The sequence below is a fragment of the Colletotrichum higginsianum genome, chromosome 4, assembly GCF_001672515.1.
Source record: "Colletotrichum higginsianum IMI 349063 chromosome 4, whole genome shotgun sequence".
Taxonomy (NCBI): domain Eukaryota; kingdom Fungi; phylum Ascomycota; class Sordariomycetes; order Glomerellales; family Glomerellaceae; genus Colletotrichum; species Colletotrichum higginsianum.
The window spans coordinates 3053911-3081650 of NC_030957.1; the positions used below are offsets into that span (position 1 = coordinate 3053911).

Sequence of the window (27740 nt, forward strand, 5' to 3'; positions counted from 1 at the left end):
CGAGGCAACCTCCTCGAAAGGGTCGTATTCCACCATTCATTCCCCGTCCCAGTGGTCGTCGTGTGGTTACTGTTGTTGTTTTCCCGTTTCTGCATGATGCTAATCTTGGGAGCGACATGTAACCCCCCTTCCACCCCCCTTGGCGGCCTGCTCCGCTTGTGCATCGGATGCCAACCTGTACACTACAAAGTCATTCTTGACGGTGACTAAGAAAGTAAACCCAGAAAGACGGATTGTGTCACACGAGGGCGTGGGCGGGGGCAGTCGGACGCCGTTGTTTGCGGCTTTGCGGCGGGAAGGGGAAAGTATCGCGGCGCATGGTCTGCGTCCGCCCAGACCGAGCCGCAATTCGGCTTAGAGTGGCCTCGTGCCTCGTGTGCCTTGGGGCTCGTGAACCCAAGGCAGGTTTACATGGATGCTCATGGTTAAGGTTGACTTTCTGACAGTTTGTGCGTGCGTATCGGAGGGCACCTCGTGGAAAGATGCATAGAGGTTAGGGATGCCCAGGAAGAGGGGGCGGCAAACGATACGATGTAGATGGCAGACAGATCGGTAGTAGGGGTGGCAGCGGCGGGCATCGTCAATGATGTTGAAGAGCTTCAATCCCGGAGTGCAGAGTAGGCCGGCCCAGTCGATGACGGGAAAGAGTTCAGAAAGAGACTGACCAGGAGGGGGGGGGGGCGCGTTGCAGAAAGAGCTAGATGGGCGGGTCGAGTGAAGGCTATCGATGAGATGCAAACCGTATCTCTACATGATGGCTGCATCTGGCATACGACATCCGACATCCGGCATATGGCATCCAGGCATATCCAGGGTTTCCTCGAGAATCGCGCACGTGTGTGGCGTGGAGCAGACGACCTGTTGGTGTAGACGACCCATGCCTAGAGGAATAGCGCAGAGTCCTGGCAATCGGAGACGTGTAAATAGCTGACAGAGACCGGGCCAAGGCGGGGGGACAAGAGAATCGACGCGTCAACTACGTGTGCGACACACAAAACAGACAAGACGCACCACTGTCCGGTGTTGAGCGAAGTGGGAGGGAGGGAGGGAGGGAAGTCAGGATCGTGGGTGTAATAACGAGTGTCTCCGGCGGTGGCGTCGGGACCCAAGACGCGGGTTGTCAACGGCGTCACGGCCCCGGCGGAGAGGGGGGCAACATGTAGTGCAATGTTTTCCACGAGGGGGACGGACGTACGGACCAGGCAGGCTAGGGCCAAGACGCAACAATCCAGACGCGACAGGACGAGACTCGGCGGGTGACGGGAATGGTGAGTACGAAGTGATGCGGACAAGAGCCGACGATGCGGACGACGCGGCGAGTGGCAGAGTGGATCCTGGGAGGGCGAAAGAGACTGATTTGACGACTTGGGCTCGATGGAGTCGTCCGTTTTGCCATGAGGCGCTGGACTTGGACGTTACAGATTTAGTCGAAATGACAGGGTCGAAGCCGGCGCTAGCGGTGGGTATTAAGGGGACAGGCACGACAGGATCGACGGCGTAGCGTCTCCAGACATTGGCCTTGTTTGACTTGGCACAGCCAGTCAGAAGCACGCTTGGCTGCCGCAGCGCCCGAAGAGGGAACCGCTACGGATTGACGCTTTCCCACCACGAGACTAGCCTCCGACGTCCGGTTGTGGTGTGAGGTGGGAGCAGTACGTACCCGTTCGTGCCCTTGAAGAAGTACGTACCCTGATCCTCGCGCCCACGCCTGCCAGTTCCAGGGGAAAATGGTGGAAAAGGGGAGGTGTTGGCCCCACCACGTTCCTGTTTTGGAGGGGGTGTTCCTGGCTCGACTCGACGAAGCAGCAAGTGCGGCGTTGGGTGGAGGAGGAAGGAGGCGAGGCGAGGAAAAAATAGTGAATAAGAAATGGAGATCACTGCATATCAGTACGCAGCAAGTAAAAGAAGAGGAAAGAAAAAGAAGGGGAAAAAAAACAAGCGGAGGTCTGGAAAAGGCCCGGAAGGAAAAGAAGCAATGATGCGCACTGGCATCCAGCTTCAGGTTGTGTTTGTATCGGGGGCGACCGAGGACTTTGCTCACTTTCTTTTCGATCCGAGAGACGGGGAGCCAAACGTCACCACACCGACCGACCGCCCATGGTCCATTCGTCTGATGCTCTGTCTGTCTGTCTGCCTCTTCTGTGTTGTCCGTCTCGAACCGGACTCTCTCTCTCTCGCACACGCACGCACGCACGCACATGCACATGCACATACACATTTGAGCTACCTATCTTACTCTCCCTGCTGACACGGAACGGTGATGAGCCGTGCAGTTGACAGCAGCACCAAGAGCCGCTCCGTTTAGTGTCCGCTGCTTGGCCCATCCTTCCGAGCGTATGATCAATGTGTTTATTTGCTTCGTATCTGGTGGAGGGCAAACAGGAAGACAGGAGTTTGTTTATGTGCGCGTGCGGGTGTCACCATCGCGTCCACGGAGATGGCTGTGACGGCGGCGGCAGCGGGTACCAGCGTCGAAGCGCCTCTGCCGCCTTTAGACATTTCGCCAACCACTTACGAAGGTTGGCTCGGTAAGACACGCCAGATCTTATTCCCAACTTGGTTCCCTTTTTATACATGCATATCTCGGCCGGGTTGCACAAACGGTTGGCAGATTCCTGCCGGTACACAACTGAGTGGCGCTGCCGCCGAGATCCCTTGTCGAATCGTTGAGCAGCATGCACGCTCGCTGACTGCCGCTGCAGTTGTAGTCTATCCACCTCCATTCGCCCACCCCTAAGAAAACAAGAGTGCTACCATCCATCCATCCCGATGGAACTAGTGCCACATGTCCCTAAAAAACCGTAGTCCATGGGACGACGGGTGAGAGGTGGTGGGAGTGTGGGAAAAACACAGCATTGTACAGATAGAGAGACCGTAAAAAAAAATTAAAAAATTAAAACCCCCCCAATTGTAAGAGAGGAAAACAGTAAATCAATAAATCCCCAGCCAATGAACAGATAGTAAGTCGCCAAGGCCTGGGCCACCCCCGTTAATTCACAGTGCCACCCAAGGAAGAAATGGCGACGAAGAAGCTCGATTTAGTCTAGCGTTAGCGGCCTAGCAGCATGCTCCCGAGAGTAAAATGTGTGGGTATCAAGAGTGTGAAGGAGATCATCGTCTCAACCGCAACCCTTTTGCTTACATGCTACAACAGGTACTAGTGCTAGGAGTCCTGCAGGTGGTGGTGATACTCGAGGCAGAAAAGGCGAGAAGAGAAACAGGCAACATAGCATGCACAATGCAAAACTGCTGCCATGGCTATGCAAAGGCATACTACAGCTTGGCACCGACTTGCAAGCAGCACCTGTTAAAGTGACCGGGTACCTAGGTACCTGAGTTGCGCATCAAGCCAAAAAGGGAGCCAAGCCAAGCCGCGAGCACGGATCGTTTAGGTACGTATATTTCTCCACAGAAAGGCTACGTACTCCTGTCTCCCCTAGAGGGGGGGGTCTATCCCCCATCTGTCTGGTCTCTGTCTGTGTCTCTGGTACCCTAGCGCCTCCTGGTTTCTCCTCTGTTCCTCAGTCTGCATCCTCCCTCATGCTCATGGCATCGTCGTCTTCTCCGCCATTGCGTCTCGTCCCTTTTTCGGCTCCCAGATGCTAGTTCGCATTCCGTGGTGGCGGTCTGGCGGCTTTTCCACCTTGTGCAAAACACCACGCGTAGCATCCGACAACCTGACAACGTTCGCTTTGCCTCGTCCCTTGTTGAAGTTCAATTTATTCGTCCTGCTGGATTCGTCCTTGCCCTCGTTGTATCCATATCCAGCAATGGTCTCCATCTAATACACCCACAGTGTACCCACTCACACACCACACCCCTATACATCGTCCCAAACCACACCCCTCCCCACCAAGACCACACGCCTCAGAGCCCCCCCGGCCAAGGTCATGGTCAAGCACCAAAGCACCAGGCCCCAGGTCAAGTGAGCCGGTGCCAGACTTGAGTGAGGATGGGACAGACAGCACCAGGAGCCTACCTCTAGAGACAAACCGTACCTGCAGCAAACTTACAGCAGATGCAGTACTTGGTGTACCACTGACCCCAGTCGATCTTCTTCTCTACCCTGGTCTTCCTCCTCCTTTCCTTCCTTTCCCCTTCTTTTTTTTCTCTCCCTCTTCTCATCGTCCGTCGTTATACATAAGTTACGGTCCACAACCTCGTCCATCTGGCTTAGCTGTGCTTCGCCTTTCGTCTCTTACTTCTTCTTGCTCCGTCTCTCCCTCCTCTTTTTTGTTGCTATCGACATCCTCTCTATCCCCTCCCCTCCCATAAAAAGTCCTTCCAGTCTATATCCTCCTCGCACATTCCACTGTGTGGCCGGTTAGCTAAGGAACACCACCCCAACCAACCCTCCCGCCTCGTTCTCATTCCGCTTCATCGACTACTCATTTATCACACCTTGTTTCACCTGGTTCGGGCAGCTTTTTCGTCGACCGGTTTTGAGGGTTCAACAAGTAAACAAAGGCTTTGTGTCGTGACTGGTATCCTGATCCTTGGCTTTATTCTGTTGGTCTCTCGGCATCGCATCGCATCGTACTCTTTCGCGCCTTCCCAACCCTCTCGAGTCACTCTCTCGCTCGTACACGCCTCTTTTTTCCCGCCGTGTCGACCACGTCCCCCGACGACTTCAAGAATTCAATTTCTTGGTTTTTTTTCTTGTTCTTTCCCTAGCCGTCCAACCACCGCAACTACGACAGTTTCAAGAGACCTGTGGTCTTGTTCAATCTTCGTTTCTTTCACATCTATTTAACGACGACGCCGACGACGACGAGCTAGCTCTCTCTTCGACCGTTATCAAAAACCACAGTATTTACATACATAACCGCCGCCACTCGACAACAACTCGCCCAACATGGTTCGCGCCACCGCCTTCCTCGCAGCCATGCTGCCCGCTGCTCTCGCCGCCCCCTTCAGCCTAGGTGGCAGCTCGACCTCCGACTCTGGTACCTTCATGGGCGTCCCCATCTCCAACCTGAACGCCCTCGACCTGATCCCCAACAAGTACATCGTTGTCTACAACAGCAGCTTCGACGACGACGCCATCACCTCTAAGATGTCCTCCTTCGCCGCCTCCATCAAGAAGCGCAACATCGGCAAGCGTTCCCTCGACGGCCGTTCTCTGAGCACCTCGACCCGCAACTTCAAGATGAACAACTGGCGAGCCACCGTCATGGAGGCCGACGACACCATGATCATGAGCGTCATGAACGCCGAGGAGGTCGCCTACGTCGAGCAAGACGCCAAGGTCAAGCTGTCCGCCACTGTTTCCCAGACCAACGCGCCCCCCGGCCTCGTCCGCATGTCTCACGCCGCTGCTGGTGAAACGGGCTACGTCTTCGACCAGACTGGCGGAGACGGCATCACCGCTTACATTGTCGATACGGGCATCTTGACTACTCACTCCGAGTTTCAGGGTCGCGCGACCTTTGGTGCCAACTTCGTCAACAACGTGGTATGTTTTCCTACCCCTGCTTCTGCAGCCGCCCCTGCTGCTTCAGTGCATCGGGTAGTGAGATGAGAGGCTAACATGAGATTGCAGGACACCGATGAGAATGGCCACGGCTCTCACGTCGCTGGCACTGTTGCTGGCCAGACCTTTGGTGTTGCCAAGAACGCCAACCTCGTTGCCGTTAAGGTCCTCGACGGCGATGGTGCTGGTTCTAACTCTGGCGTCCTCGATGGCATGCAATTCAGTAAGTTTGAAACCCCCCACTTGCAACATTCCATGCTGCCCCTCGATGCATGAGAGAGCCTCTCTCACTAACCTCGTCCAGTCATTGACGACGTCGCTGCCAAGAACCTAACTGGCAAGGCCGTTATGAACATGTCTCTCGGAGGCTCTGCCTCGGCCGCCGTCAACCGCGCCATCCAGGCCCTCAACAACGCCGGTGTCGTCCCCGTCGTCGCCGCCGGTAACGAGAACCAGGATGCCGCCAACACGTCGCCCGCCTCGGCACCCAACGCCATCACCGTCGGCGCCATCGATGCCCGTAACGACCGCAAGGCCTCCTTCTCCAACTTCGGCGCCGCCGTCGACATCTTCGCCCCCGGTGTCAACATCCTCTCGGTCGGCATCTCCTCCAACACTGCCACCAACACCCTCTCTGGAACCTCGATGGCCTCTCCCCACGTCGCCGGCCTTGCCGCCTACTTGATGAGCCTCGAGAACCTCAACACTGTCAAGGCCGTCACCGACCGTATGCTGTCCCTCGCTGAGGCTTCTGGGGCCTCGGTCCAGCGCAACACGGCCGGCACCACCAACCTGATCGCCAACAACGGCCAGCTCTAGAAGTTCTGCCGTTTGCTGGTGGCCTAGACTTTTCTCTTTCTCTGGATCAGGCATCAAGCATGACGACGTCCTCCCCTTGACAATTTTTTCTCGCTTCCTTCGGTTTAATACGCGTCGCTTCCATTGCGTTCATTTTATTACTCAAGGGGAGACGACCAGAAATTCACGGCATTTTAGAGGATACCCAGTCGGTCCAACTCGGCACCACATCGTCACATTCGCAATGCATCGGCAAGCGGGCTTTCAAACAGCACAGCAAGCACAGGCAGAGCAGAGACTGGCCAGCAAGGGACGCACCCTTTCTGGTCAACTGTATGTAAAGAAGAATACATGGAGGGGGAAGGCGAGCCAACCACCTCGATTTCAGGAAGAAGATGCATGAACATGGAAAACAACAAAAGAAAACCCTCGATAGGGCTGGTTCCCTCGTCACACGACCTGAACTGACATTCTGTCTTGGGCTTTTTTCTTTCTGGTTTTGTTCCCCCTGATCCTCTCTTTCTCTTCCTTCTTGGACATGTTATCTCTTTGTCTTTCTGAGCCAAAATCCCCATGTATTTAGGAAATTCCAGAGAGAATTGGTAATGAGAGCAGACAGCTACAAACATACTCGCTTGTTCTCATGGTTTAAACTGATATGTATGCCAATGTCTTGACCCCTCCTGGCTTGGTTCGATATCCTTATACACTGCTTGCTGCAGCATAAGCCCAGGTCCATTCATCAACCCCGTCATCCCATGGACAGATGCCCGCATATCCCATTCCAGGCCGGGGGCCGAAGGAGAGCAGACGTCATACGGACGACATCCCCCATTAGGGAAAGGCTTCCCCCAGTTCCACAAGTCTCGACCCTATCCCTACCGCCAGTCTCACACCATATCGGAGAAGGCGGTGGCCGGTGTCTCTCCGACGGCTAGACGGCTAGACGGTAGAGAGGGTGCTCAAGGAAGAGCTGAGATGACGCCACGACACTCTCTTCACAAATTCGGACCAAAGGGGAAGGGGAAAGGGGAGAGAGGGTGTGGGAGGGTGGGTGGCGGGCGGGGAGGGCATTGCCTATGCGGGAAAAAGAAGGTTGTGGGGAGAAAGTCGAGGGCCGAGACATTTTGGGAATTTGAATGAGGATTAAAGTTATGGTTTCTGTATTGGGTCACTTGAGGGGGGGAAGGGGGACAGACGATGGGATGAACTCAGCGTGGAAGGTGAATCGAAGAATCTTGTTGGCGCTGGGGCGGACGGGGCAGGGCCGGAAACCACTGGGAGGAAGGGGACCGTGAACCTTCCCCCCCTCCTCTTCCCCCCGATGAGGCTCCATGTCATGACTTGCCTTCAGTCAACGGGCATGTTTCTGCTCAAGTTGCTGAAGTGTGAGGTGTCAAATCAAGTCAACATAACCATCAACGGGCCGCATAATGATGAATAGAGAGAGAAAAGAGGGTGGTGTCCTATCCTTTTTTTCTTTTTGGGACCAACTGGGCGAAAAGGCGACAGGAGATCCGAGATTTAACCCCCCCCCTTCCCAATGGAAACATAACCAGAGATCGGACCCTCGCTTCCGGCGACTGAGGTTGGTATATGCGTAGGCGAGCAGACTGCCTATTCCTTTCATTTTTGTTTTAATTCTTGGGCTTTTTCCATGGCATATCCTTCACCTTGGCCCCCCCCCCCCCCCCGAATGTATTCACTTCACGAACAAGACCAGACGGCAGACCAAGACCTCGGACTCCCCTCTCACCCCACTCACTCACCGGCCTTATATCGTGATAATACGAGAGACGGACGGCGACCGAGTTGGAATTGCGAGTAGAGGCCTCACGGGCGTGGATGCAGCGCGGACACGGACGGACAAACCGGGGACGGAGGAGGATAGGGGGTGGTGTTGGTGGGTGGTGGTAATGATGAGGGTCAGCTGAGCACGAGTCAACCCGCTTCATCCAATATTCCGACACACCTACCTGAACAGTGGGAATTCAATAAATGCCCACTCCCCTCTCTCTCGCCCGCTCAATAAACTACGAGATAGGAAAGTCCAGCTCGTCGTCGTCGTCGTCGTCCCCCGGCGCGATACGTTTCGGCGGGATGGGATTCTTGATCTGGGTGTGTCGGGCTCGGATATAGCGTGGGTGGAGGATACGAAGACGAACTCGCTCCGTTTAGGCCATGAATTCGTCCCCCTTGCCCTCCTTCCCTCATCGTGATGATTGCCAAAATAGATGCCCCCTTCCTCCCCTTTGGATCGGCCTACGATGACCACAAATGGCGGACTGGCGCACCGAGACTCGTGGCCTCCGGGAAGAGCAACGGTCCAAAACGGCACTGAAGCACGTCTTGGGCTTTCCGTGATAGAACGTCACCCCTTCTTGGTATGGGATATAGTGAGATTCGCCTCTTGGCGTCCCAGGGGGGAAACGGGCGACTGCAGCGTTGCTACTCACCTCTCACTCTCTCTCAGTGACCCTTGCTCAAAACCGTAGTCCTATGGGGAGGTGAGATCCGGTCCCTCGCGTGGCCTCGGCCTGACTGCTCATTCCGAGCCGTATATGGGATCGATCTCCCCAAAAGGGGGGGGGGGGTATATCCATCCATCAACAGTCTCGTTTTGTTGCGATAGAGTAGTTGTAAGAGATTGAGAGATAGTAAGAGAGAGAGAGAGAGAGAGACAGAGGGGGAGGCCAGTGCGCACCCGGGACAACCTTACACAAACCACGCTCAAACGCTGAGACACGAGCCGGCCGTCGCATGAACGCCGAGAAGTCTTCCAAGAGCCGCATCTCTGCAGACCTGCGACACACACCGCCCGGCCACGCACAACAAACATCAGACGGAATCGGTCGCCGGGAAAACCTTGGGCCATGGAATCCGGCGTACACACACACAAACTCTCTCTCTCTCTCTCTCTCTCTCTCTCTCTCTTTCCTGGGACTCTTGGGGTTCATTCCCTCCCCACCGCAACACAAAGGCATATTGTGGGAAACGGCATATTAAAAGGCCACATGAACTCCCATCCACCGGGGGACCGGTCCCGTCTGAAATGCGCAGCGCTCGCCGGGCACGCTGCCAAGCGAAAGAGGGAAGAGGGCCAAGAGAGAAACCCAACTCAACCCTCGTTGTTGATGCCATGGCCCATGGACCGCGAAGCTCTGCTATGCCTTGGCGCGAGGCCATCTTCGTGTGCAGTCTCGACTTGAGCATGCAGCGGTTGCTCCCACCAGCGTCCTCCTTGGTTGGAATGGCTCCCTATTGAACCGAGACACTCTTGAAGCTCGCTGCCTGAATTTCCGACCTCTGGGGTCAAGGGAAGAACGGGTCGCCGACGGACACGGAGGAGAGAGGGCCTGTCGTCTACGGGACGACCCCGGGTAGACACCGCATACTTGGCGACAGGCGTGTCACCTGATAGAAGGCCGTGGATCGGACGAGTTAAGACATCCCCTCAACGACGCCGCCACAGAGCAAGGCCCACGTGGACACGCGAATATATGCTTAAGACATGCACTGAATCAACAAAAGTATGTTTGCAAGCCGGAGCAGAAGAGCGCGTCCCTGGAGGCAGTGGAAGACGCGCCCGCCCCGTACCCGCCGCGATGGACGGGGTCGTTGCCGGTGGGGTTTGATATCAGCACTTCTTCGGCACAACCACAGTCATGACCACCTTGCGGCGGGACTGAATTGCAATTTGACATCCGTGCTTGGCTTGTCTACGCGAGTAGAATGGGATACCACTCGTAAAAGGACCGAAGGCAGATAGATACACGGCACATGTCGGGTAAGTAGGTGGAAGGGATAAAACAATGCCATCGCGAAAAACCCATCACAACGATGGTGTGTGTATTAGCAAAAATTAGTATGGGCTCCTCAATACGTCGTGGCCAGGCCGGCAATGGGCAACCGAAAACTCCTCGTCAATATGTACCGTCAACAAGTCAGATGAAGCGTAGCCAAAGAACAGAACGACATTTGTTCTTGTCTTGTCCGGAGTCTACAACTCCTTGTGGTCGATCGGCGCCGAGCCGGGCTGCGTGCCGGGCCAGTAGACGCTGTCCGTCTTCCAGAGAGAGTCGAAGCGGGCGCCAAAGTACCAAGCCGTTCCGATCTGAGAGGGACGTGGCGGTCAGCTGACAAGTGTAACGGTGAAAGAAAAAAAAAAGGAGAAAGTGAGAATTGAATTGTCAGGGGATATTGGACCGAAGTGATGGTTGTGGGAGGATGAAGGTGTCAAGAAGGACGGACGGGGGGTAAATGAGGAAAGGAAGAAATTTTTTGGAGGCTCACCATAAGAGCAGAGACGAAAAAGAGGGTCAGCAGGACCATGCCGCCCAATATGAAGGCTTCGCCTGGGTCCATGCCCGGCTGGCCCCGCTCTTTCTGTTTCGCCGCTTCTCCGAGCTTCTTAGGGTCCTGTCGCGGGAACAGCGAGTCGATGAACTGCTCAATCTGCGTGTGGAGGTTGGTTCGGTTAGCTATGGCGGCGGCGGCAGACACGGACGGACGAACAGGGCACAGACGGAAAACTTACCTTGGCACACTGCACGCTGATCTGCACAAAGTTGGGGTCGCGGGGGTCGTTCTTCTTGTGTATCCGGCGGGTGTATTTCCGGAAGACATCGCACACGACAAACAGGTTCTGTGTTGAGTCCGACATGAGCTGGCAGGCATCGCCCTTTGTGATCTTGATGTGGCTGCTGAAGATGGCCGGGTTGCGGAAGACGAGCTCGAGAGTGGCAATGGCCATGCTCTGGGGGATGGCGACAAAGTTGAAGACGCTCTGGTCCTTGATGCCGGCCATGTAGAAAAGGCACTCCTCGGCGTGCTTGAGGGCGTTGAGCACCATCTCGGAGCTGCAGTCGAGGGCCTTACGCTGGTTCTCCGGCTTGAAGAGATCGTCCCACGTGTCGACGTGCTTGCCCCAGATCTCCTTGGGCCAGAAGCGACGCTTGTCGAGGTAGTCCTCGTGGACGTCGCGGATGATGTTTGTCTTTTGTAGGAACTGGCCCATGGACTCGGTGAGCTCGGGGCGCTCCAGGAGCTTGGGATTGGCCATGTTGCCCTCGACGAAGAGGCGCGTCAGGCCGTCGCCGACGAGGCCGGCGACGTAGTGGCAGTACAGTTCGTACTCCTTGACGGTGGCAACGCCGTTCTCGTTGAACGCGGCGTTCTTTGCGTAGTCGGCCATGCCATTGCCCATCTTGATGGTGATGTCCTTGATGATGTCGTAATAGGGCTTCTTGATCTTCTTCATCTCGGTGATGACGTCGTCAAAGTGCACCAGCAGGTCGCGATCCTTCTCGTTGGGGCCGTTCTTGGTGAAGGTCCAGCCGTCCTGCTCCATGTACTGGTCGAACTGGCGCAGCAGCGGCTCCTTCTCCTTGATGTCGATGGTCATGTCGTCTTCGATGGTGTCGAGGCCGCGCAGGACAAGGTAGAACAGGCAGACGGGCACCAGCAGCTCGGGGTTGAGCTCCTGGATGACGGCCGAGAAGCTGCGGCTTGTCTTGTTGAGATGTTCGAAGCATGCCGTGAGGGTGGGATCCTCCTTAGAGGGGTCGCGACGGTGGACGGGGTCGTGCCAGACCTTCCTAGACGCAGGGTTAGCGGGAGCGCGCGATGGGAGGAGAGAGAGGCAGCGAGCGCATTGCGCGGGCGCAGCTGATCGGCCATCGGGGTGTTGCAAGAACCTACCATTGGATAATGGCGCGGAGCTGGCTCGGGTGCAGGAGGTAGAAGATGACACCCATAGTGGCAGGTGGTCGTCGCGAGGGACGGCGGGTTGCAGTGTGTAGTACGGTCGAGATGTGAAGGTGGAGAGAGAAAAAGTGAGAAAGAGAGAGACGGTAGAACGACGGACGTGGTGGACGAGTCGACAAGGTGAAGTCGAGTCTCGAGCCGGGCGGTGAGTCCAAAAAGGTCAGTTGTCGACGTCGAGCGAGGTGTTGACAAGCAGCGTCGAGTGAAGTCGTGGGTCGAGGAACGGAACGGGTACGGATACTTTGTACTTTTGCGCGCGGCGTCCGTAGTGCGTGTGTTGGGAAAGAAGAGGTGAATGACACACGGACTTTTGGACCGGATGAAGAATTGAGTTGGTGACTTGCGGGGGACGGAGATCAACTGACAGGAACGGCGCTAGACAGTAACAGCAGTAGCAGCAGCAGCAGCAATGCTCAAGTGATATGCACGAAAAGGAGCAGCAGCAGGAGGAGGAGTAGCAGGAGCAGGAATAGGAGAGAAAGAATTCTCCGCTGTCATTACCTGTACGTACAGCAAAGACAGATGTCCAACGGCACGAAGCCAGCCAAAGAAAAAAACCGGGGGGGAATTAAATACTGTAACCTTGGATTGCGGTGCACTGATGCATCCAACCCGCCAACCCGACCCCGGCTCCTTTTTCTTCTCCAAATTCAAAATTGGCAAAACGCGAAGGAGCCAAAGCCCGTCTGCCAAGACGATATCTCGGAGTCGCTGGCGATGATGGTGGTGGTGGTTTCGGGCCTGTCGTCCTCAGCCTCTCAGCGCTGTCGCCCTCGTCGGACAGTGACAAGCGGGCTGTTGTGAGTGGTGGAACGGTGACGGGCAGCCTATGCATGGCCGCTGAACAAAGTGAGAGAAGGCTTATTGTGCCCGTCTATCCGCTAAACCGTAGCAGGAACTGGTCTGGCCGAAACCCGGTGACCCAAAATCCCATTAGGAACTTGAAAGTTGAGGGCGCCGAGCACCGGGCACCGGTTGGGGCGGGGTCGGCTAGGCACAAGCGAGCCAATAGGACGGTACTTCAGCTGTCATTGGTCGGATGGCAGGTTGCGGCGGCGCAGGTCCCTGAATGTGTGTGTGTGGGTGAGTGAGTGTTTGCTCCCCTCTGAGTCTGCATCGCAGCTGCGGGGTATGCACGGGCTATAGGTGCTTCGTTGGATTGGATTACAGTGTGTCCATAAGTAGGTAGGTAGGTACCTAGGTATTTAGGTAGGTAGGTAGGTAGGTTCAGATACAGTTACACTTGGCAGAGTACGTACTCTGGATTTCTTCCATCGTTTTTTGTGTTCTGTCTGTACCGCCTGGGATTCAGACACATGTACGAATTCTCATTCCTTCTACGCGCAGTCTTTTCGACATCTCTTCTCAGTGCATCATCCGATCTTCTCTTCTTCGTGGGTCAATCTTGCATCGCCAGAGTAGCTGCACCCAGCCGCAAGAGGCAACCGGCCCCCTCATCTCTTGTGGTGCTGACGGCAAATGAGGTGTGTGTGGGGGGGCAAACAACAACAGCTCATTGCCTTCCTCCTCCTCGAGTCCCTACGGATACTCTTCCACGCAGCCCGTTAGTTGGGGCCCGTAAAAGGTCAGGCGCGGTTACTCTTCCACGCGTATGTTACCCGTCATCCCGCTCTCCCCCGTCTCGGAGGCCGACCAGAGCTCTCTCATCTCAGTCTTTCCCCCATCGAGGGCCCGAGCATCCGAACCACGGGCGGGGGGCCACTGTCACCCGGTTCTTGGGATGCTCGATGGGCGCCGAACACCATCGAGCTTCCTCCAAATCCCACACAACAAGGCATGCCGCGGCCAAGACCCTGGAGCTTCCGACGAGGTGGTCCCCCTTTGCGGCTCCGTGTTTCTGTCTCCACCACGGCCGACACTCAGGCGGTGTTGAAAAGGGCGTTGACCCTCTCTCTCTTTGCTCCGGTCTTGTCGTGCAGTGCCTGTCTCTCTCGTACCGCACTGCCCCCGATCGCCACCGCCTTGTGTCCCAAGGGAGGAGAGCATCTTGCGGTGAGCCTCCGACGGCAAAATGTCTCACTTCTTGCATCCCCAAGGGAGCAACGAGCCTCTCTTTCTCGCTCTCTCTGTCTCTTCCTTTCTCCCAACCCGTCTAGCCTGCTTCAACCTAGGCCGTAGCTCTCTGCGATACTTGTCCTGAAGCCCGCTGCGGCACCGTGTAGCAAGTCGCTACTTTCTCGTCTTGTCTCTTGCTAACAAGCCTGTGGCGCCCATTTTCCTTTCCTCGTTATTCGCCGCGGCCCTTGTGCCTCCGCGGGATACCCAGTGGCTTACACGGTCCACAGTCCACGCACAACAGTCACCACCCGCGAGAGACGAGATGATGCTGGGGCCGAGACGGCGTCGACCGAAATAGCTGTCTGCCGTCCGAAAGCACCAGCCATCAAATCAACCTGGAACGTAGCTCCCGGTAAGCTTCGTACTCGAGGTACGTAAGTTGCACTACGGGGCACCACTCCGACCGTGGTACCTGTCCAGTCGTCCCGAAGGTGGGGGTGGAAACGACGCTGCGGTTGCTGCTATTGCCGGCGGTGCACACACTTTACATCCATCCAAGACCGGAAGCGGACGGGAGGGGAGGGGAGGGGAGTGGAGGGGAGGTCGAGACCGCAGCTGATATGCAGATAGTACGACTCGTACCTGAACCCAAACTCAAAGTCTCTCCCTCCTCCTCCTCTCTGGAATCTCCCTTGGGTCGCAGCACCTGCCACGCCGAACCCCAGATAAATAATCCGTCTCACACCTTCCCTTTCCCAGAGACCGGCGCCTTGTCTTACAAATTACTCTATTTGACCCTTTCTTCTTCCGCCCCCTCCCCCCCTTCTGTATCTTTCCATCTCACTCAGCTGCGTCTTCTCCCTTGCCAGCTATCTCCCACCCATATAAGACCTCTCCGCCCGACCATATCTCTGCCGATACACGACTCGCAACTTACACCATCCTAGCTCAGCCGAAACCTTACAGAGAGTCCCGCCCAAGCCCCCTCTTCAACGGCGGCCCGACATCGAAATCAATAATTGGAAAAGGACACAAACTCCAACAACCCCAACTTCAACAACATCAACAACATCGGCATCGTCAGCAGCCATCGTCACAATGGCCTCCAACGGACACTCTGCGAACCGCTTCCTGATCTGGGGTGGCAAGGGTTGGGTTGCGAACCACCTTAAGGAGCTCCTCGAGAAGGACGGCAAGGAGGTCTACACCACCACCGTCCGCATGGAAGACCGCGAGGGCGTCCTCGCTGAGCTCGACAAGGTCAAACCCACTCACGTCCTCAACTGCGCCGGCTGCACGGGCCGTCCCAACGTCGACTGGTGCGAGGACAACAAGGAGGCGACGATGCGCTCCAACGTCATTGGCACCCTGAACCTCACCGATGCCTGCTACCTTAAGGGCATCCACTGCACAGTCTTCGCCACCGGCTGCATTTACCAGTACGACGATGCACACCCCATTGGCGGCGCCGGCTACCTCGAGACCGACCCTGCAAACTTCAAGGGCAGCTTCTACTCTGAAACCAAAGGCCACGTCGAGGAGGTATGTTATTACGCCCCGTTCAAGCTAGCCGTTGAGGAAGAGGAAACAAGAAGAGAAGAGAAAAAAGTATTTGCTAACAATCACGATTGCCATAGGTCATGAAGCACTACACCAACTGCCTCATCCTCCGCCTGCGCATGCCCGTCAGCGACGACCTGCACTCACGCAACTTCGTCACCAAGATCGCCAAGTATGACCGGGTCGTCGACATCCCTAATAGCAACACGATTCTTCACGACCTCCTGCCCGCTTCGATCCTCATGGCCGAGCACAAGGACACGGGCATCTACAACTTCACCAACCCGGGTGCCATCTCGCACAACGAGGTGCTCTCCCTGTTCAAGGAGATTGTGCGCCCTAGCTTCACGTGGAAGAACTTCTCACTCGAGGAGCAGGCCAAGGTCATCAAGGCCGGCCGTAGCAACTGCAAGCTCGACACGACGAAGCTTGAGAGGAAGCTCAAGGAGTACAACTACACGTTGCCTGAGATCCACGAGGCGTACCGCGGCTGCTTCGAGCGTATGAAGGCCAATGGTGTCGAGTAGATTGACTGAGGCGAGGTCGCGTTCGCCATGTATGGGAAATGGTGGATGTAGAGCAGAAATAGGAGGAGGGAAAAACAAACCAAAAGTCAGAAGAGCCTATTAGGTTGCTGATCGAAATGCGAAGCAGTTGAAAGAAAAGCACGAACTCGAATGCCGAAATGCCGTGGGTTCATGTCGGGTGCTAATGTCAAACGCCGAAGAGTGTGCTACCTGCGTGAGTCGAGTCGGTGACCCGGTGCAGCCATTGTGGGGCTCATTCATCTCGGCGTTGTCCGGTGTGTTGAGCTGAGAAGCTTCTGAGGCGGATCGCGGATGATACTTGATGCGTGTAAGCGACCAAGTGTACGTGATGCTTTTGAGTTACGAACGATAGCAGTCTTTAGAAGCCTGATATGGGTTGTCTGCTCAAGTATCAAACAATAAACGCAACGATAAAGACTTGGAATAGTGTGCGATACGAGACGCAATAAGACATGCTCGATGACGGCCGTGATCTTGTGCGTACGAGGACCGAAGACTAATGAAAGAAACAATCCAAGCGATGGAATAATGGGCGCAACGTCATCCCTGCCAGCATGTCCCTGTCCGCGTAATCTTCTAGGCCGCAGTGGCAGCCGCGGCAGCGGCAGTGAATGGCATTGGCGCTTTTCCATCCCGTGCCGGCGCGCCCGTAAGGCTCAGCGTTGTCACCTGCAAGCTGTAAGAGTACCTAGGTACCTACCTACCTACGAAGTACCTAGGTGGCCAGGTAGGTAGGTTAGGCGGCCTGTGAGCCTACCTTACCAACTTTGGTACCCAAGGGGAGCGTTGCTCACTGAAACCCCACGGCCCACGGGTCTCGCCCAACGACGTAATTTGGCGGGGCACACCGCGAAAACATAAATCCACCCAAAATTAATGCTGAGGTGGGCTGCCGCAGTCGCCGCTTGCTTGGCCAGTCAACACCACCACCAAGTCCCGGTCGATTCCTTGTGATTCTTGCTCTCTCCGAATCACTTTTGCACCTTTATCTCTACCCTCAACATCCCGCCATCTTCCTGCAGAGGACTTTTCATACCTCTTTCTTTTCATCCTACAACCAGCAACCGACCTATTTGCGCCCCTAGCTAGATTTCCATCCACCTGATACCCCTCAATACGCTTGCGACCATGGTTGTCGATACGGCATACTATGACATTCTCGGTGTCCAGCCCACCGCCACCGATATCGAAATCAAAAAAGCTTACCGAAAGTTGGCTATTGTCCACCACCCGGGTAAGTCAAGTCGCACAAAGTTCATGCTGAGCATTCTCCGCGAGCACCCTTTCTGACATCATGGACCAGACAAGAACCCAAACGACCCCTCGGCCCACGAAAAGTTCCAGGAGATCGGTGAAGCCTACCAAGTCCTTTCCGACAAGGACCTCCGCGCCGCCTACGACAAGTATGGAAAGGACAGCGCCAAGCCCTCCGAGGGCTTTGCCGACCCCGCCGAGTTCTTCACATCCATCTTTGGCGGTGACGCCTTTGTCGACTGGATCGGCGAGATTAGTTTGATGAAGGACCTGACGGCCACCATGGATATCACGATGCAAGAGGGCGAGGAAGGTGCCGATGGCGAAGAAGCTGCCGACGGCGAGTTCCCGGGTACTGAGGAGGCCAAGAAGGAGAGCGCCAAAGCCGCTGCCGCCGCCGATGCAGAGAAGACTGGCGCGACCGCCCCCGCCGGGTCCTCCACAGCCCCCCCGCCCGCCGTCGTCGTCGAAGACGAGAAGGAGATCCTCAAGGCACGCGATGCAGCCGAAGCTGCCGCTTCAGCGTCGGGTGACGCCAACAAAACCAACACGCCCCCTCCCTACGCGGCCAGCGCGCCTCCCCCTTACGATGCCAAGGCGAGGACACCATCGCCGAGCCCGTCCGGCACATCGAAGCGTCACCAGATTCCTCTCCGTCCTGCCCTGATGGACAGGCCCTCGGATGAAGTTGGAGTGGGCGCCGAGTCGGAGGAGTCGCTGCGTAAAAAGGAGAAGAAGAAGGGCAATCTTACAAAGGAGCAGCGCGATCAGCTCGCCGCCTACGACAAGGAGCGTGCCCGTGTGCGACAGGAGCGTGTCGACACGCTCGCCCGCAAGCTGCTCGACAGGATAAGCGTGTGGACCGAGACGGACAAGGGTGCCGACGTCACCAAGTCCTTCCAGGAAAAGACGCGTCTCGAGGTGGAGAACATGAAGATGGAATCATTCGGCCTAGACATCCTGCACGCCATCGGCCAGACCTACCTCGCCAAGGCGACGGCCCTGCTGCGGAGCCAGAAATTCCTCGGCATCGGCGGCTTCTTCAGCCGCGTCAAGGACAAGGGCACCATCGTGAAGGAGACGTGGAACACAATCAGCTCTGCCATCGACGCGCAGCAGACCATCGAGGAGATGGCACGCATGGAGGAGAAGGGTGGCGAGGAGTGGTCCGATGAGCGCAAGGCTGAGTACGAACGTCGCGTCACGGGCAAGATCCTCACGGCCGCATGGCGCGGCTCCAAGTTTGAGATCCAGAGCGTGTTGCGCGAGGTGTGTGACTCTGTTCTCAACGACAAGAAGGTTCCCCTGGCCAAGAGACTAGAGCGCGCCGAGGCGCTGGTCATCATCGGTGACATTTTTTCCAAGGTACGTACTCGCCGGTTCCGAGCCGTCAGTCTGTTGATACTAACCCGACGCCGCAGGCCCAACGATCCCCCGAGGAGGAGGGAGACTATCTCGTCTTCGAGCAACTCGTCGCCGAGGCAGCCATCAAGAAGGACAAGGAGTCGAAGAAGAAGGGCAAGAAGAACGCCGCCGCGGCCGAGGTCGCCGAGGACGCGCCCAACGTGCCCAAGCCCGAAAAGTCGTAGAGCGGCGCGTCTGCGCCGAGACGGGCAAGGCGGAGGGAGACGGACGGGACAAAGTAGTTGTGCACGAACGAGATACCATACGCCGTTTCTGGCCTTGAATTCTCCTCTGGGGTCAGGTCGAGGGGGGAAGGGGGCCGGTTCGGGCCCGTTTACGAAGCACTTTTTTAGTCTTACCACTTGGAAGAGCGATAGATGGACATTTATCATTTTTTTTTTCCTCCATTTTTTGTTTTTATTCTCCCTTGTTTCCGGGGAGGCTGGCTTGACGGGTGCTCGTCGGGGCGGTCGGGCAAAAACAGAACCCCTCCACTTGCTCTTCTCACTTGGGGCAAACTTTTGGTAACTGATCACCATCAGTGCATACAAGGTATTGCTTCTAATCCGCCCCTTGGGTGCTTTCGTGCTAAGAGAGCTTTCATGCTAGGGGATGAATCCTTTCGTGTCTCCTGGTCCGCTGTCGACAAGTAGTTTCCCGTGTCTGGCCGCGATGCTCAGCGGAGCGAGACGCTAACGGTCCCATCTGGATGGTTGCTGCTCGTGGTCTGTTTGTGTCGCCATAACAATGGCCTCGGGAATTCTCTCTGTCAGCTGCTGTCTGTATGCTGAACCCCAGCGTGGGGGACCTTCTTCTTTTTGCCCTTTTGTGTGGCGGAGGACGGGCCCCCCTTCTTCTGAGAATATTTCAGTCAAGGGCCCGACATTTGACGGCCGCGATGAGAGGATCCACGGTTCCAGGTTCGCCACGAGTTACGGGTCGGTCATTGAAACGCCCATGGCCTCTTTAGTGGTGGCTTCTCCTCCTTGTCACCTACACGGGCGGGAGCCAATACAGACGCCAGGCGGGTTCGGTATCAAAGGAGCGCTTTGCTTAAGGACGAGAGGGGGGGGGGGGGCAGAGGGAGAGGGAGCGGTGAAGTATCCTCATTTAAAATCGGGTGCTTAGCCCGTGGGGACGACGTTCGAGGGGAGGCGGGTGATGTTTTACTCAGTCCCCGGTCTACGTCCGTTCGCGATCCGGACAGGACCGAGCCGGGGCCGGGGACTACCGCTAAACCGCACGGGACCGAGTGTAGATAATGTGTAACGGGACGTTGACGATGATGTTGAACTTGCACCGTCGTCCGCACCCCGGGCGTCTGGCATGTTCCTGGCGACGCGCCCCACCGCCCCTTCCTGTTGCTCGGTTGGTGATCCTTGGGTTCAAAGACAACGCGCGTCACACATCGCCTTGTTGGCTAAGTGGTATAGCGTCTCACTAGTACCCTAGTGACATGAGAAGATCGGCGGTTCGATTCCGCCACGAGGCACATGTTACAAGACCATCTTAATGATGAGCTTCTACTTTTTTCTCCCTTTTGCAGGATTGGTCGTCGTTCTGTTTGTATCCTGTACTTTTCATTCTCACACTCAATCCGAGGGAGTCTATGTCTTTTTTGACAACTCGTTTGTTGTCCAGGATCCAGACAGGGAGGAAGAGGGTAGCTAGGTGGGTTGCAACCACCGGCCCTGATGTGATACATACACACGTCGTGGCTGCATGGCTCAGCGGCTTCTAGTCAAAGACCATGTCCCAACATGAATAGCTTCGTAGGGTTGGTTTGCGACAGCCGCGATTATCCGTGATCGTTGGCTGACTTGCTGGAGACCCTATTCCGTCCATCCCTGGTTTGAATTCGACTGAGACCACGACCCCCGTCTACATCTCCATCTCTCCTTTCGCCAGGCCAAAAGACCCGTCTCCCTAGACCTCGGCCCCTCCCTTGTCCGCAGCCGACGCCCGAGCAAAAGGGAAACACAGATAGGGGGTTTCGCCCGGCGGGGGACGAGGGTAGTGTTCCGCTTGCCCCGTTCACTTGCTCGACAAGCGAGCGAAACCGTCGAGTGGCTGGCGCCAGCCAGGTGAGTTTCCGAAGTTGACAATAGCAAGGACGCACACGGCTTAGATCATCGCCAGCTCTCGGCTGGCCTGTATTCACTTGATTTGGTAAAGTACAAATCGGGCTGCCCATCAACCTCCACCGGCCCCCCCTCCTTCTCCTCCCTTCTCCATCTCCTTTCTGTCTCGTTTTTTTCGTGCTCCGCTCGCGTTGCTGCAGAGTTCAACAACATATGCCCAGACCGACCAGGCGCGGCCGAGGCGCCCATAGAGGATCCATCCAGCCGCCCAATATGTTCCGTTTGTTTGTATGTAAAGTGCTTTGGGGTATCTGTTGGTACACAAAAATAGTGCGACAAAGGAAATTGAGTGAAAAAAGACTAGAGCAGTGTGTGCAGGCCCCCTCCCCAAACTCTTTTTTTTTCCTGTCCGAAAAGGGGAGGGGACGATGCCTCGCCGATGATGGGTTTGCCTCCCCCTTCTCCCTCGAAGGCCCGATGATGACACAAAAGAGAAAACGCCGTGGTTCCGACTGATCCTAACCCGAGTTTGTTCCCCGTGCCATGCGAAAAAAAAAGAAAAAAAAAGAAGCAAACAGGGTTGTTAAGCAAAAATGAAAATGGGTGCATTCCGTGAGTGGTGATGTCGTGCGATACCGCCGCAACATCCAGGTCGCGGCAAGAGAACCTGTCTGCTGAAGAGATTATGTCGTATGTGACGGTGTTTCGTCGGGCCGTCAGCCACTGTCCGCAGGCAACTCGATGCCACTATCACGGTCCTGTGGCTGCGGCTCTTTGCTCCACTGCGGCGAAAGACTTCTCGGCGAGTCCATTGGACTGCTCGGTAACGAGACCGAGAACTCGTTCCTTGGCCCCCGCCCATCATCCTCATTCTCCTCCAGATATGCCGGGCGAAGGACCCGGGGGGGTAGCTCCACGTCACTGGGGCGGACGTTGTACTCGAGCGCCTTCTTGCCCTCCTTGATGAGCTCCTCGGTCCAGTTCAAGCATCTCTTGATGCTCTGGTTGATCTTCTGGCTGTCGACAAGCAACTCCCTGTGCTTGGAAAGATCCAGCCGCAGGCGTTTCTCGTCCCGAGTACGACGCCGTTCGTCCCGGTCGGTGTCCATTTTGGGACTGGTAGGCGACGTCGAATCTGTCTCGGACAGCTCGGACGACTCAAACATCGATTCGTCCATGTCGCCCAAGTCGTCTTCCGCCTCGTCCTCGCTAAGGTCCGACAAGTCCAGGCCATCGATGCCGAGGCCCGCGGGCTTGGTTTCGGAAGGCACGCGGCTGGATGTAGCCGAGGGAGGAACTGACAGACGCCCAGATCGGGACAGCCTTTTGTACCTCCTCAGTTCTGCCGTCTGTTTCCGCAGCTGCCTTTCCAAAGACCGGTTGATGGCCTCCAAAGAAGCGTTGGTGATCTCCAAATCCTGCACCTTGCGCTCTCTTCTCGCATTAAGGACCATGTCGTTTAGCGGATCGCCGTGTGATGATTTGGTCGGGCTGTGGAGATCGTCCAGATCCTTTGACTCGTCAGCCGAGTCCTCCTCGTCGTCCTCCTCCAAATCATCGGCTGCCTGTATTATTGAAGCAATCGTAATGGGTTGTTGGGCAAAGAAGCTCTGTGCTGTCGGTGAAGCCATCTCGGAGGGGGTCGACGTTTGCGAAGCCATGAACCTAGACATGATCATGGCGTCCGTGGCTGGGACCTCTGATCCGGCATGGCTGGCAACCTGCGAAAGGGCATCGATACTCGTCCGACGTTTGTGAGATAGCGGTGCGAGCGGCGGCGGACTCGTCATCTGAGCTCGGCCGCCAGCAAGGGGAGGTACGCCGTTGCTTTTGAGCAGCGGCGCAGACGTCGGGAGTTGTGCTGGCCTATTTGGTGAAAGGGGTCGCTGTGCCATCGAGAAGCCTCCGGCCGAGCCTGCTGATGTCCTATGCAGCTTGCCCGAGCCCGAGGCGACGGAACCGGTGCCCGATGCAGCAGACGAGGGCCGGAAGCCGGGTTGCAGATTGGGGGCGCCATTTGCGTAAAAGAACTTGCTCGGTGGCGGGTCCGGGGCCGGGGCAAGAGGCGAGGAGAGAGATGGTGCAAGCGAAGGTGCCAGCGAGGGTGCCAGCACTGGTGTGAAACCCAGGCCAGGGGAGGTTGGCCTGCTCTTCTCGATGGTACTGCCATTGGCGTACATGAAAGTCGAGCCTCGCTGGGCGGGAGGTAGAGGTTTTGATTGGGCCTTTGGCTGGGGAGCAGCGGGCTGGGGGGGCTTTGCCTCGCTGGCGTAGAAGAACTTGGAGTCGGGCGCATCGTTCCGACTGCTGACACTGGAGGGCGGGCTGAAGGTGACAACCTGGCGCCTAGGGGGCTCGAGTGTAGAGGGTTGGTGCTCCCAGTCGTTTCTTTCCGTGTTCGGAGTGCCGTTCGGGGTCGTGTTAGCACTGTTGACACGGCTCTGGCGACTTCCCGAACGAGGGGTGATGTTCGTAGCGGCGAGAAAGGGGGCCGGGGTATTCAGATCGTCCCTGGCGGCGCCGACGGCTGTATGGGAGTGGTGGTGGTTGGTATTGTTATTACTGGAGGGATCGTTTCGGCGACGGCCCAAGGGCGTCACGACGGGGGAGGGTTTCGCAGCGACTTTCGGGGTCAGGGGAGTGCGGCCCATTGCCTTTGCGCTGAGAGAAGGCATGGCGGGCTGGCGGGTGGTGGTGCTGCCCCCTTTCTCGTAAGGGGGCATTGTGGGCGTCGAGGAAGCGGAAGCGGACGCTGAGGATGAGGGTGACGGGGTGGGCGACGGCTTCGCTCGCGCGGCGTTGGTAGGACAAGAGGGGCTCAGGACATTTTGGTCTCGTGTGCGGAGGGGAGTGCGCAGGCTAGAGGACAGGGCGGGCTGCCGACGTGTCGAGGCAGCGGAGGAGATTGGGGGCTGCGGCGGTGGTGTAGACGTTGATGTCGGTGTCGAGGCCGCGGGAGGTGAAGGTGACGATGTTGTTGTGTTTGGGTGGGAGTTGGAGGAGGAGGTGTCTGTGGTTGTGGTTGTTTTGGTGGTGGCAGCTGTGATGCGTCCGGGCCCGGTTATCGTTGGTGGGCCACTGGCAGCAACGGCGGCGGTCAGTGGTGTGGTGGGAGAATGACTAGGGAGATCAGCAGCAGCAGGCTCGGTGGTATTAGACGAAATGGGATTATTTGTGGTCCGAGGAGACTGGGCCGCTACGGACTTGCGACTGGCGAAGGGCGTGGGCGACGAAGAAGAAGAAGATGCTGTTGCTGCCGCTGCTGCTGTTGCTCTTGGAGTCGGAGAGGGTGCTGATGAGCGCTGCGATATTGATGTCAATGTCGATGTGGCCTGCGCCCGGTGAGCAGACGCGACGGGGTTGTTGCGGGTGGCGGGCGAGATGGATGGCCTGATGTTTCTCCCTGGTCGGGACGAGTCGGGCGGATGCTGCTGCTGCTGCTGCTGCCGCTTGGGTTGGTGCTGCTTGGGTTGTTGTTTCTGCTGGAGTAGATGTTTTGGGTGGTGCGGCTTGGTCTGCTGGGGGTGTGTTCTGCTGCTGGCGCTGCTGCGAATATGCGGCGGTGGTTTCGACGTTAGATCATGTCTTGGTGACGAAGTCGAAGCATTGTTGTTTCTGCTAATGTTGCTACAGCTGCTGGTGCCGCTGTCGCTGCCGCCTCCAACACCCCCGACGGAGGTGAGCGAGCGCATTTTGGGGGAGGAGTGCCGCTGCCACTGCCCCAGTGCAGGCGGCCACAGGTGCTATGGTGTCGGAGGGGGGTAAATGGGGGAAAAGAGGTGGAAGTACCTAGCCCAGGCGTACCGCAGCTGCGAGGTGGTGGCGCGAGGACTGGTACTTGTGTGTGCCGCATTGGACGAAACCGGGTTCCCCTGGCTGTCGCTGGCCGTCCCCTGACCGTGGCTGTCTCTGGCAGCGTGTCACTGCCCGGATTCTCTCTCTCTCTCTCTCTCTCTCTCTCTCTCCCTACCAAGAGCCCTGGACACCAACTCTGGAAATAGTATCCGTAAGCTTGCCCTTGTGCAAGGCCAATTTCCAAGTTTCACCCACCGGCCACGGTGGTGGTGGGGGGTTTGGGAGGGTCGTCCCGGGATTTCTGAGAGTGACGAGGGTTGTAGGAGAGCCTGCAATTCCGGCTTGGGACACGATACGGGACGTCGAATGTCGCTACAGTATGTCTAGCTTCCCCTTCCCCCGCCAACTCGTCGCCGGCGGTGAGGACGGTTGGGCTCGGTGAAGGATGAAGAGATCTGTCTCGTGCCTGTGTCTATCGATTTTTTCTCGGACGGGTGGGACGGGTCTCTCACAGAAGAAAAGTTGGCTCCTCTCTGTGTAAAACGTCGACTGCAGTTGAAACAATGCAACAGTGACCAGCTGGTACATGTGTGAGACATATGCCGCCGGGTGGTCTGCACGTACAACGAGATAAAATAAATACGAGATGGCAGACACGTCTCAACTCGCAAGCGTCCTAGAAGATAAAATCAAGACGCGGTATGGATGGAGGAGAAAGAGGGAAGGGAAACTGGACAGGAGGCAGACAGTCCACGATGTCAGAACAAAAAAGTAGTGCAAGCATGCAAAATGACATCGCTGGGCTCTCTGGAGACGATGTGTGCCTCTCTTCACCCGTGCAATTGGACCAGCTAATCAACCAAAGTGCGATCCGCGGTCCTATTCTATTTTGCTTCAATTTTGTGTGTGCGTCGCTCGTCGTCGGCCACCGTCGGCCACCGTCAGTCATCTCAATCGTCTTGTCCGCTTTCGCCATGTCGCGTTTCTCCATCTCTCATCTCGATTGGCATTTGTTTATTCATGCGTTGGCTGCCTGCCTCTGGACGTGAACCTGCACAGTAAAGTAAGAAACCCACTCTGCCTCGGCACCCAATCCTAGCCAACAGGAAGAACGGGACTGCGGTCTTGCGGCTCGGCTGCTGTGAGTGGTTGATCCAGTCGTGCAGTAGCGGGGGGCTGCCGGTGGTGACATGTCGGTGTTGTGTCTGCCTCTCTCAATTTTTTTTTTCTTCTTTCCGCCCTATTTTTGTTTTGGTCCCTGGGGTCCGTTGTTTTTCCCGGGTGTCTGGCTGGTTGCCCGGCTCGAACAACTAGCGCGCTTCAGTACGTACTTCTTGCTTCTCTCTCGGTTCTTTCCTACCTGCCTACTTCAGGTACCTAGGTACCTAGTTTTGGAGGGACTTTTCCATAGCACCCTGTCAGTGAATCATTCCTCCAAATCCTTCAACGCTCCCTTCTAGCGCGTCATTCCGCCCGCCCTCAAACCCCGCCAGTGAACCCCGTGCACCCCCTGCAGTTGAGTTGAGCCAGCTGCCGGAAAAAGCTGACAAAGAATCCCATCTCTCACTCCCAGAGCCAACAGCCTCGACATCTTCGAGATACATACAAGCTTCACCTCACGACATCGTTATTCTCCCGAGTGCACCCATCGCCATCACCACCACCTCCTCCTTCTCAACGGCCAAAACGGCCACCACCCGCCCGCGCCATGGGCTACATCGGCGTCTCCCTCATCCTCGCCTCTGTTGTCTGGGTCATCGTCGCGCCCCCGCCATGGATACACCCCTTCATGCCGCCCTTCCTCCTGGCGTGGCAGCACCCAAAGGCCCCGCCCGCTCTGCCGCCCTCGCAAAGACCGAAGTCCGGGCCCCCAACGCCGGGAAGCGATGACTCGACGAAGCAGAACGGCCACGCGCCTGAGCTCCCGAAGGACGAGCACGAGCAGCGACAGCAGCCGCCACCCCGCGATGCCCCTTCGACGCCGGCCCTCAATGTCCCCGAGGACCATCCCGTTGCCGCACCCTCGTCCCTCAAGACCGTCCATGACCGCGCCTCGATGCCTCCACCCCCTCCTCCGCCAGTCATCCGCCGCTCGTCCCCGACTCCCGCACCTCCGCCCCCCATCCTCGTCGACCCCGAATCTGAAGAGCAAACGACGCCCAAAGCCAAGCCCTACGTCTCCGCGCCGCCCGTCCCGTCCTTCAACCTCGAGGAACCCTCCCAAGCGCCGCCACCGTCTTTGTTCCCTGCCAGCACCGCCGCAGCCCCGGGCAGAGGAAGCATGCCCCCGCCCCCGGCGCCCTCCTCCAACGTCAACATGATGCCGCCGCCCCCCGCCCCCCGCGGCCCGGCGGCCCCGCCTCGCCTTGCCGCCTTCCCGGCCCTCAACTCCCCCCAACGCGCACGCGGCCCCGTCCCTAACCGCGCCCCTCCTTCCTCCTCCTCCCTTGGCTCATCCCTCGCGCCGCCGCCTACCCACTCGGCCAAGGCCCCAAAGCCCACCCGCAAGGTCATCCTAACCCCGGGCCACTCTCCGCTCGACTGGGCGCGCATCTCAGGCCCCAACGCCGACTTGCGCAACCTCCCCGCCGACACCCCCTACCTCAAGGTCACGCCCTCGACCCTCAAGAAGATGACGGGCCGCAAGGGCAAGGACGCCTGGATGGCCCTCGGCGGGAGGGTCTACAACATCACCCCCTACCTGCCCTACCACCCGGCTGGCATCCCCGAGCTGCTGAGGGGCGCGGGACGGGACGGCACCAAGCTGTTCGGCGAGATCCACCCCTGGGTCAACTACGAGACCATGCTTTCCGCCTGTCTCGTCGGGCTCTTGGTCGAGGAGGACGAGGGTTCCAAGCCGAGCGCGATGGACGAGATGGACTAAAGGTCTTTCCCTTCCATGGTTTCAAGTCAAATATCTTTGTTTACAGATTCCTAGAGGCATGTACGTACATCCTGCGGGAGCAGTAGCCTTTTTTATTACTTTGTTCAACGGCCTGAGCCGCCTGCATGCAGATCCGGATATAGAGAGAGAGAGAGAGA

At 57.1% G+C, this 27740-nt stretch overlaps 9 protein-coding genes across 9 annotated transcripts; 4 read left to right on the plus strand and 5 right to left on the minus strand.

The window, feature by feature from the left end:
• Nucleotides 1-354: 354 nt before the first annotated feature.
• Nucleotides 355-2499, minus strand: CH63R_06216 (uncharacterized protein; the record flags this gene model as incomplete). The annotated part of the gene is made up of 5 exons (XM_018301191.1): nt 355-721; nt 774-881; nt 1196-1527; nt 1661-1877; nt 2381-2499. The coding sequence occupies 5 exons, from the start codon at nt 2497-2499 to the stop codon at nt 355-357; spliced, it is 1143 nt and encodes a 380-aa protein (XP_018159041.1).
• A 1045-nt stretch (nt 2500-3544) lies between these two features.
• On the minus strand, nt 3545-3781 carry CH63R_06217 (uncharacterized protein; the record flags this gene model as incomplete). Its single annotated transcript, XM_018301192.1, has 1 exon — nt 3545-3781. One exon carries the CDS (start codon nt 3779-3781, stop codon nt 3545-3547), a length of 237 nt encoding a protein of 78 aa, XP_018159042.1.
• A 1074-nt stretch (nt 3782-4855) lies between these two features.
• Nucleotides 4856-6292, plus strand: CH63R_06218 (Subtilase; the record flags this gene model as incomplete). Its single annotated transcript, XM_018301193.1, has 3 exons — nt 4856-5455; nt 5543-5696; nt 5778-6292. The coding sequence occupies 3 exons, from the start codon at nt 4856-4858 to the stop codon at nt 6290-6292; spliced, it is 1269 nt and encodes a 422-aa protein (XP_018159043.1).
• A 3979-nt stretch (nt 6293-10271) lies between these two features.
• Nucleotides 10272-12027, minus strand: CH63R_06219 (Squalene synthase; the record flags this gene model as incomplete). Its single annotated transcript, XM_018301194.1, has 4 exons — nt 10272-10385; nt 10565-10726; nt 10809-11868; nt 11972-12027. 4 exons carry the CDS (start codon nt 12025-12027, stop codon nt 10272-10274), a joined length of 1392 nt encoding a protein of 463 aa, XP_018159044.1.
• A 3127-nt stretch (nt 12028-15154) lies between these two features.
• Nucleotides 15155-16143, plus strand: CH63R_06220 (NAD dependent epimerase/dehydratase; the record flags this gene model as incomplete). Its single annotated transcript, XM_018301195.1, has 2 exons — nt 15155-15598; nt 15694-16143. The coding sequence occupies 2 exons, from the start codon at nt 15155-15157 to the stop codon at nt 16141-16143; spliced, it is 894 nt and encodes a 297-aa protein (XP_018159045.1).
• Nucleotides 16144-17292: 1149 nt separating this feature from the next.
• Nucleotides 17293-19007, plus strand: CH63R_06221 (DnaJ domain-containing protein; the record flags this gene model as incomplete). Its single annotated transcript, XM_018301196.1, has 3 exons — nt 17293-17398; nt 17468-18783; nt 18840-19007. The coding sequence occupies 3 exons, from the start codon at nt 17293-17295 to the stop codon at nt 19005-19007; spliced, it is 1590 nt and encodes a 529-aa protein (XP_018159046.1).
• A 2612-nt stretch (nt 19008-21619) lies between these two features.
• On the minus strand, nt 21620-23626 carry CH63R_06222 (uncharacterized protein; the record flags this gene model as incomplete). The annotated part of the gene is made up of 1 exon (XM_018301197.1): nt 21620-23626. The coding sequence occupies one exon, from the start codon at nt 23624-23626 to the stop codon at nt 21620-21622; it is 2007 nt and encodes a 668-aa protein (XP_018159047.1).
• A 136-nt stretch (nt 23627-23762) lies between these two features.
• CH63R_06223 (uncharacterized protein) lies at nt 23763-24595 on the minus strand (the record flags this gene model as incomplete). Its single annotated transcript, XM_018301198.1, is given in 3 exon segments — nt 23763-23981; nt 24108-24306; nt 24318-24595. 3 exon segments carry the CDS (start codon nt 24593-24595, stop codon nt 23763-23765), a joined length of 696 nt encoding a protein of 231 aa, XP_018159048.1.
• Nucleotides 24596-26406: 1811 nt separating this feature from the next.
• CH63R_06224 (cytoplasm protein) lies at nt 26407-27582 on the plus strand (the record flags this gene model as incomplete). The annotated part of the gene is made up of 1 exon (XM_018301199.1): nt 26407-27582. One exon carries the CDS (start codon nt 26407-26409, stop codon nt 27580-27582), a length of 1176 nt encoding a protein of 391 aa, XP_018159049.1.
• Nucleotides 27583-27740: the final 158 nt, after the last annotated feature.